Raw genomic sequence first — 10165 nt, 5'->3', positions numbered from 1 at the left:
CAGAGCAGAGCTTCGGCAGACCGACAGTGTGTAATTGGCTGCCAGCACAGATACTGTGATGGTTGATGGGAGGGTAGGCATGTGCAGTCCAAAACCAAAGCCTATAGGCTACTGAGCCAATGCCAACACCCGCTTATTCCTTGTACAGAGTTTGGGGGGTGTAGCAAGCCATCTTTCTCCCCGTATATCTATCATGTGGGACAAGGCAGGGATACGCCGTTCAGCTGACACTTCCTTATTCTCACAACTCTGTAGCTGTTCAAGGATAAACAGGTTAATAACTTTATACACGGCCATCGAATTAAACAAAGCTGTATGAAGTTTTCTCTTACTATGAACAACATGTCTCTGGTGCTCAGTACCTCAACAGAGCGGACAGATTCCCTTTAAAGGGGTTATCCAGGAAAACATTTTGTAAATTACTTCTATTAAAAAGTCTTAATCCTTTCATTACTTATGAGCTGCTGAAGTGGAGTTGTTCTTTTCTGTCTAAGTGCTCTCTGATGACACCTGTCTCCGGAACTGTCCAGAGTAGAAGCAAATCCCAATAGCAAACCTGTTCTACTCTGTGCAGTTCCCGAGACAAGCAGAGATGTCAGCAGAGAGCATTGTTGACAGACAGAAAATAACAACTCAACTTCAGCAGTTGATAATCATTGGAAGGATTCAGATTTTTTTTAATAGAAGTAATTTACAAATCTGTTTAACTTTATGGAGCCAGAATATAAAAAATAAAGTTTTTTCCTGGAACATCCCTGGAACAATGAAATGCCCTCCCATGGGCCGACCTAGGAAAGAGAAGGATCACCCATTCAATCAACCCTGATGCAACATACATATGTATTGGGCCATTTTTACTATGCTGACACAAGTTGAGAACATAAGTCAATTGGATTTATGGACATTTTTTACCCGGGACCCTGGGAGCAGACAAAGGACTTTACCAATCAGAATCACTAAGGATTGTAGCTATGAAGCACTAACCATTGTATTGAAGCCCAGAACTGAAATGTATTTGCTTTCCACGTTACTCATTGACCATAGTTGGTACCAGAGAATATGTTGGGTGTGTTGTTGGCACTTATCACCCATATTTTATAGGTCATGATATTTTTGGGGGTGTAGACTCTTTAAGGTTTGAGTGATGCTATAATTGTATAAGCCAAGTGTGAAGATGAAATTTGGAGTAATATTAACCCCTTATGATCACACATCGGACCAGGGACTGTCCATGATAGCTGGGAAGTTGCCCCTTACCATATATATGTGGGGGGTTTATTGGGGAAATTCAACATATATGCGAGCTATATGATTGCAAAGAATTTGTGAGAAGGGAACAATGCAGTAAAACGTTCACTGTTCACAAGCTACGCACATGTGTCGCACCGGTCACTGCTCTTCTTGACCACAGGTTCTGATCTTAGGGTATTTTGAGGACTGTGAGATGTTTACACATATATGGATTATGAGGGACACATACATTGTTTATATTCTCCTGAAGATCTCACTAATTATTCTATATTGATGACATATTTTATGACAGGATAAATGGTCTGATGAGAAGTTAAAATATTTTCTGCACATCTGGGTGAAGATGTATCTTTAGAGTGAGCCCCCAATCTATTTTCTTTTTCACTCCCTTCACTGAATTCATATTTTTATTTCTATAAATGTTTTTATTTCCCATCACTACTGAATAAGATGTTCTGTCACCTATCGAAGGAGCCTTCTTATTACGATCTCTAAACCAACTTAGAAGGTTCTACAGCATCGTAAGTGTCATACACCCTGTGGTCAGGATTTTCCGGAATCCCTCTTTTACTTCATTGTTCCTCAGGCTGTAGATCACTGGATTTAATACAGGAGTAAACATTGCATAAATAAGGGAAATATACTTGACATAAGACGAGAAGCTCTTTGTCTGCCCCATGTACATGATCATAATCGTAACAAAAAATATGAACACCACAGTGAGGTGGGAGGCGCAGGTGGAGAAAGCCTTGGATCTTCCTTCTACTGAATGGATTTTTAATATAGAAATAATAATACAAATATAAGACACAACAATGAGGACAAGAGGGGATAATAATGTGAAAAACCCTATAGCAACTATAGTTATCTTATAAAAGGAGAGGTCACCACATGCCACCTCCAGAAGGGCCAAGACTTCACAAACAAAATGGTCCAATGTGTTTTCTTTACAAAATATAAGAGGTTTTACCATAGTGGGAACAGTAGATAAAATGAAACTTCCCAACCACATAATAACAGTGATAGATCTACAGACTCTCCAATTCATAATGATGGTGTAATATAAGGGGGAGCATATAGCGATATACCGGTCATAGGCCATCACCGCCAGCAGGATGCATTCAGTTACTGCTAGGAATAATAAAATGTTCATTTGTGTGAGACAACCAATGAGTGAAATCCTTCTACTCATTGAAAATAGATCAAAAAGCATTTTTGGACCAGTGGACAATGAACAACACAAATCCAGAAAAGACAAATTACAGAGGAAATAATACATAGGAGTGTGTAACTTAGGACTGACGATAACGGTGAAGATCAGGAAGCCGTTCCCGAGGACGGTCAATATAGACACAACACAAAACGTTATAAAGAGCAAAACACAAGTCTGCAGGTTCTGAGACAAACCAATGAGGATGAAATGGTTAATTAGAGTCTGGTTTCTAAGATCCATGTTACAATCCACATTATATTGTCCTCAGTCTGCGGAATACTGTGTACAAAAGAGGCGTTTACTAACATTACTTTAGTAGTAGTTTAGAGATAAATTAGTTGTAGGTTATTATGGTGAGGTTATGAACGAGACAACCCAAATACGTGGGTTTAGATTTGAGCCAATGAAATATATGATCGTCCAAAGCTCAAATCATAAGAAATGATCAATGATGGAGAATACACACAAGGACCCTGCAAATGAAGACACCAAAATAATGTGACAAACAAATAAAGAGGGTTGAGCCAGCATTTGAGTAAAACTTCCAGCTTTATTATGCATCACATTAAAAACAATAATATGTGAAGATTATTCTGTCCCATTTACTTTGGGGTGAACTATGTATGTACCAATAGAGAAGAAAAGGGGGGAGGAAGGTTACGAATTGGATGATAAACTGCTTCTACTTGCTAGATAGCCAAAAATAGGACATGCTGTCTGTTAATTGGGAATACGGGAGGTATTCACGTGGAGTAAAGATAATCCAATAAATACAACAATTAAAGAAATGAAGAATGGAGCGCTCACCAGGTAGTGTGTCCCAAGTTGGCAGATCGTTACCAACGTGAAGTCATCCTTCGGCAGGGAGGCGGTGAATGGTATGGGGGGAGCTCAGACGCCAGCCATGGACTGTATCACGCCAATCAGCACTTCGTCAGGCCGCACACCTGGTGTGCGGACTGACAAAGCGTCGGTTTGTGACATACGGCCCATGGCCGGCGTCTGAGTACCATCCACCGCCTCCCTGCTGAAGGATGACTTCACGTCGGTAACGATCTGCCAACTTGGGACACACTACCGCGTGAGTGCTCCATTCTTCATATCTTTAATTGTTGTATTTATATATTTAATGTGATGCATAATAAAGCTGGAAGCTTTACTCAAATGCTGGATCAACCCTATTTATTTGTTTGACAAGTCCACGTATGGAGTCCATGCGGATCTGTGCAGAGAGAGTTTAACTGCTGAGGTAGCCGGAGGGTTACCTCTCTTCCTCCACCTTCCTTGACTCTGAGTAGAGATGAGCGAACTTTTCAAAAATTCGATTCGGCCGATTCACTGAATTTTCCGAAAAAGTTTGCTTTGATCTGAATTTTTCGTGGCAAATCAAATCTATATTAACCCCTTAACGACCAAGAACATATATTTAAGTCCTTGGCCGGCTCCCGCGTTACAACCGATATGACGCGGTGACCCCACGTCATATCGGGTCGGTCCCGGCATGTATATGAAGCCTGGACCCGGGGCCAATAGCGCGCGGCAGCGATTGCGGTGCCGCACGCTATTAACCCTTTAGACGCAGCGTTCAAAGTTGAATGGCGCGTCTAAACCGAAAGTGAAAGTTGCCCGGCTGCTAAGTGGGGCTGATCGGGACCACCGCAGTGAAAATGCGGTGTCCCGATCAGCTGGGACACGAGCGGAGGTCCTCTTACCTTCCTCCGGCGTGTCCCTTCGGCGACTGATTGCTCCAAGCCTGAGATGCAGGCTTGAGCAATCGACCGCCGATAACCCTGATCAATGCAAAGCTATGGCTTTGCAGTGAACAGTGTATAAGATCAGTGTGCACAGTGTTATAGGTCCCTATGGGAGCTATAACACTGTAAAAAAAAAAGTGTAATAAAAAGTTAATAAATGTCATTTAACCCTTTCCCTAATAAAAGTTTGAATCATCCCCTTTTCCCATAAAAAAGAAAAAAACATGTAAATGAAAATAAATATAAACATGTGTGGTATCGCTGTGTGTGTAAATGTCCGAACTATAAAAATATATCCTTAATTAAACCACACGGTCAATGGCGTACGCGCAAAAAAATTCCAAAGACCAAAATAACGTATTCTTGGTCACTTTTTATGTCATGAAAAAATGAATAAAAAGAGATCAAAAAGTCCGATCAATACAAAAATGGTACCGCTAAAAACTTCAGATCCCGGCACAAAAAATGAGCCCTCATACCGCCCCATAAGCGGTAAAATAAAAAAGTTATAGGGTTCAAATATGACAATTTTAAAGGATTAACATTTTCTGCATGTACTTATGATTTTTTACAGAAGTACAACAAAATCAAACCTATATAAGTAGGGGATCATTTTAACCGTATGGACCTACAGAATAAAGATCATGTGTCATTTTTACCGAAAAATGTACTGCGTACAAACGGAAGCCCCCAAAAGTAACAAAATTGTGTTTTTTCTTCAATTTCGTCGCAGAATGATTTTTTTTTCCCGTTTCGCCGTAGATTTTTGGGCAAAATGACGGATGTCACTGCAAAGTAGAATTGGTGGCACAAAAAATAAATATGGATTTTTAGGTGCATAATTGAAAGGGTTATGATTTTTAAAAGGTGAGGAGGAAAAAACGAAAGTGCAAATACGGAAAAACCTGTGGTCCTTAAGGGGTTAAAAAAAGGCTATTTCTAGCCTACAGACAGCCTCTATAGTGGTATAGAGCACTTTACTGTGTTCTAAAACACATATGGAGTGTATTGGGGAAGGGAAATAATACTGTTATTCAGAATAACATGCAGATTACCGGCATCGCTCTTAGAATCACTGCCGCACAGCAGCACAATGACAGAGTCGTGGTGGCATCAGTGTCAGGAGACCATACAGTGACTGAATGACACAGCGTGGAGGTGTTGGCAGCATGAGGAGACCATATAGTGTCTGAATGACATAGCGTGGAGGTGTTGGCAGTATGAGGAGACCATATAGTGGATGAATGGCACAGCCCGGAGTTGCCAGCAGCATGAGTAGGCTCTAGGCCTTCACAATCCCTAAGATTAAAAGATGAATTAAGAAATTTAAACAGAAGAATTTGGATAGCGGGTGCTACCTATGAGAAAATTTGAAATTCCCAGACCCAGGCCCAACAGTGGCATCAATAAACCATATATTGCCTGAATGACACAGCCTGGAGTTGGCTGATGCACGAGTACACAGCAGGGCTTCACAATCCCCCCCCCAAAAAAACAACAATTGTAGACATTTATGAAGAAGACATTTGGATAGCGGGTGCTACCTATGAGAAAATTTGAAATTCCCAGCCCAAGGCCCAGCAGCGGCATCAGTAAACCATATATTGCCTGAATTACACAGGCTGGAGTTGGCGGATGCATGAGTATGCACCAAAGCTTCACAATCCCTAATAAAAAAGACAAACATTTTTGACGAAAAATGTTGTTGAAATTTTAGGACAGCAAGTGCTCTCTATATATTACCTGAATGACGCAGCCTGGGGTTGGCTGCAGCATGAGGAGACCATTGAAATGTGTGATTTTTTTATTTGAAATTTTAATCAAAATTTGTGTCCAGGACCCCGCCGTGTGGGTACAAAGGACCTAATCTCACAAGCACCCACAGGGCTCATGTGGCCGTAAGATGTAGGCGCAATGTCTCCTTAGCCCTGACTGGCATATATCCAAGAGTCCAGAAGACTCTATAATGCAGGACGGTGGACCATCAAAAGACATTCTTCTCTAAAATAATTTTTTATGAAATAAAGAAGCAGAGTTCATCCCTCTTTTACTTAAAAAATCACACGCAACAAGCGTTCAATAGTGTTATGGTTATTATTCTTGAAAATTCTAATTTATTACAGTTATAATTATCAGAAAATTTGAAAAAAAAAAAACACTCCCAAGAGTGTTTAATAACCCCATACATTGCACCATATATGTTGAAATTTAAATTAAGCATGTATGTATGTATTTCAAAAATCCTAAAATAAAGGCCCAAACCCAGAAGCATCATGAAGTCAAGTAGTTCCTGAAAGACACAGGAGCAGTCAGAAGTAGGCATCAGCAGTACCCAAGAGGCTTTAATAACCCCTTACATTGCATGATCACTCGCGAGATCCAGCAATAACAGGTGAGTTATGCCCTCAGATGTCCGGGGCTGCACGCGCGCTACACTGAACGGGCAAGCGTGTGTCTACCTTCACCGACAGGTGCGGGTAACCCGCTGAACCCCGTTCGTGATAGGGATCAGGGATTGCAATTATTTTCCAGGAAAGAAGAATCCCAAGTGCGGGCTATAAGCTGGGGTTCATTAAGTTCTTGCCCTTTGTACACACCGTATGTCTCTACTACCGATTGGATGGCTTAGTGAGGTCCTCGGATCGGCGCAGACGGAGTAGGAGAAGGCCCTGGCAGAGCGCTAAGAATTTAAAGATCATTGTTGAAATTAGCATTAAGCATGTATTAGCTACTGCTAAACTTCCAAAAATTAAAGGCCCAAGGCCAGAAGCATCAGTGAGGCAAGAAGTTCCTGAAAGACACAGGATGAGTCAGGAGCAGGAATTCACTGTACCCAAGAGGGTTTCATAACCTCTTACATTTAAAGATCAATGTTGAAATTTGCATTAAGCATGTATTTAGCTACTGCTAAACATCCAAAATTTAAAGGCCCAAGGTCTGAGGCATCAGGGAGGCAAGTAGTTCCTGAAAGACACAGAATGTGTCAGGAGCAGTCATTTGCAGTACCCAAGAGGGTTTCATAGCCCCTCACATTTAAAGATCAATGTTGAAATTTGCATTAAGCATGTATTTAGCTACTGCTAAACATCCAAAAATTAAAGGGCCAAGGCCTGAGGCATCAGGGAGGCAAGTAGTTCCTGAAAGACACAGAATGAGTCAGGAGCAGTCATTCACAGTACCCAAGAGGGTTTCATAACCCCTTACATTTAAATATCAATGTTGAAATTTGCATTAAGCATGTATTTAGCTATTGCTAAACTTCCAAAAATTAAAGGCCCAAGGCCAGAAGCATCTGTGAGGCAAGTAGTTCCTGAAAGACACAGGATGAGCCAGGAGCAGGCAATCGCAGTACCAAAGAGGGTTTCATAACCCTAATTGATAACCCAAGAGGGTTTCATAACCAACCATAATTGGGAAATGTTGGCGAAGCAGCATGGTCAATCTACTCTGAGGCATCTGGCATTGGTGGCTGGAAATCCTGGCTGATCCATCCCTGATTCATCCTGACAAACAACCGCTCTGATGGCACACTACTGGCCTGGCAGGACAGCTTTTCCAGGGCAAAATCTGCATAAATCAAGTTTGGCTGCCAGGAAGTCCAGCGGATCTTCAATGGTTGTTGGCATGGCCATGTCAAGGTATGCCACACCCTGCTGGTTCCGGTCCTACTCCATGTCTACCTGCTGCAGATGAGTTGCTTCACTACTGTTGCGGGTGCGGGTTGCGGGTGAAGAAAGCTACTCATCAGCGACTGTAGACTCAGGCTGCTGCTGATTGAGCTGGTAATGCTCCTGCCACCCCTCCCCAGCAGCCATGGCAGTGGAAAGTGAGTGTAGAGGGCCCCCCGAGTCAGACCTGCGAGTGGATAGACCATGTGGCCGATAGGCATCGGCCAACTGATTACGTAGAATCTCTCTATAGTAGGTCAGTTTGTCCTCCCTCTCAGTGGGTGTAAAAAAGGCCCCCATTCTGGGCCGGTAGCGAGAGTTTAATAAGGTGGAGATCCAGAAGTCATCCCTCTGATGAATTTTGACAATTCGGGGGTCACTACGCAAGCAACTGAGCATGCATCGTGCCATTTGCACCAGTGACTCGGAGGGACTACGTGCCTCCATCTCCACTGCATACTGCCACGGCGTGTCTAGGTCCTCTGTCTCGCCTTCCTCAAAACCCTCCAGCTCCTCTGGCTGCTCCCAGGCGACTCACAAATAATGTGGCTTCCTCAAAGGGCCTCAGCAAACGGCAGGTGTCACGTATGAGCTGCCACTGGTTCACATTAAAGTTACACAGGGGAGTACTCCTATCTGTTTGGATCATCAAGAAATCGGTGATGGCTTTTCTTTATTCGTATAGTCTGTCCAACATATTGAGGGTGGAATTCCAACGTGTGGCAACGTCACAAATAAGACAATGTTGCGGGATACCGTTCTGACGCTGCAGCTCAAGGAAGGTGTGCTTGGCGGTGTATGAGCGGCTGAAGTGCATGCACAGTTTCCTTGCCATTTTCAGGATGTTTTGCAAATGGGGTGAAGACTTGAGGAAGTGCTTTACAACCAGATTCAACACGTGTACCATGCAGAGCGCATGTTTCACACTTCCTTGTCGCAGCGCGGACTCGATGTTCTTCCCGTTGTCGGTCATCATGGTTTCCATTTCCAGATTTCGTGGAGTAAGCCATACTCGGATTTCTTTACGAATGAACTTTAGCAGTTCCTCCCCTGTGTGACTCCGTTCGCCAAGGCAAACCATGTGAAGAACAGCTTGACACCGCCGTGCCCTACACACATGGTATGATGAAGGGCCACCGAGATTTGTATGGGCAGTGGAGGCCGAGGACACGGTGAGGAGGCGGCGTCGCACACTGTAACAGGACCAACTGCCTGAGAGCGAGAGCGTGGAAGCGGTGTGACCTGTCCAAGTTGCTGCTGTGGCTGTGCAAGAACCACATTTAGCCAGTGGGCCGTAAAAGATATGTATTGCCCCTGCCCGTAGTTACAGCTCCTTACGTCGGCGCTGCCGTGCACTTTTGATCACACCGACAGGCTCAAGGACTGGCCCACCTTCTCTTGTACAAACGTATGCAGGGCTGGTACTGCCTTCTTCGCAAAGAAATGACGGCTTGGGACTCTCCACCTCGGCTCGGCACAAGCCATCAATTCTCTGAAAGGTACAGAGTCCACCACTTGAAAAGCGAGGGACTACAACACCAGCAACTTGGACAGGAGCACATTCTACTTCTGTGCCGTTTGATGAGTGGGCGCATACTGTTGTCCCTTGGACATGGCTTCGCTGATGGATAGTTGGCAGAATGGCTGACTATAAGCGGGAGAAGCAGGAGCGACAGAAGGAGGGTTTGACACACAGCTCCCTTCGGCTGAGGTGGTGTAGCCTTGGCTGGATGAAGGAGGGAGAGGATGGCCACTGGGTGATGCAGCAGGCTGGACCACTACATCGGAGCCACGGTTCTCCCAGGCCCCTTTATTTTGGCGAACCATGTGTTGACGCAGGGCCGTGGTGCCAACATTGGGACCCTGGCTACGCTTCACCTTCTGCCGACAGATCTTGCATGTGGCTACGTGAACCTCCTCCGGATGCCTTATGAAAAACTTCCACGAAGCGAAGTAGCTGATTTTCCCACCTGCAGTCCGCACTAATTGACTGCTACTGGCACCGTCTCCAGTAACCCCTGTTCCACTACCTCCCGGAAAGGTAGTCTGCCGTGAAGCAGGTGGTCTCCCCCGGGCACATTTGGCTCCTGAATTTCCACTACTGCCACCACGCTGACTGCCAACCGTTCTACCGCCTTGCTGCCTCAAGGGCAACCTGCAACTCTCTTCTCCTGATGATGATGATGATGAAGCCCCTTCTGCACCCGGCTCCCAATTGCGATCAGCTTCATCGTCATCATCAACAGGTGTGTGCACGTCACTGATGTCCTCCTCAGGTT

The 10165-nt window shown here is 44.2% G+C and overlaps 1 protein-coding gene across 1 annotated transcript; it reads right to left on the bottom strand.

Moving 5' to 3' along the window:
• Positions 1–1762: 1762 nt before the first annotated feature.
• On the bottom strand, positions 1763–2704 carry LOC130360460 (olfactory receptor 13-like). Its single transcript, XM_056562948.1, has one exon. The coding sequence runs from the start codon at positions 2702–2704 to the stop codon at positions 1763–1765; it is 942 nt and encodes a 313-aa protein (XP_056418923.1).
• Between the last annotated feature and the right edge of the window lie 7461 nt (positions 2705–10165).

Source organism: Hyla sarda, chromosome 3 (genome assembly GCF_029499605.1).
Source record: "Hyla sarda isolate aHylSar1 chromosome 3, aHylSar1.hap1, whole genome shotgun sequence".
Lineage (NCBI taxonomy): Eukaryota > Metazoa > Chordata > Amphibia > Anura > Hylidae > Hyla > Hyla sarda.
Note: the sequence above shows the minus strand (reverse complement) of the source record. Positions and strands in the feature narration are given on the sequence as shown.

What these genes read in the sequence shown, in the direction of transcription:
- LOC130360460 (XM_056562948.1), bottom strand. Translation starts at nt 2,704, where the DNA reads ATGGATCTTAGAAACCAGACTCTAATTAACCATTTCATCCTCATTGGT.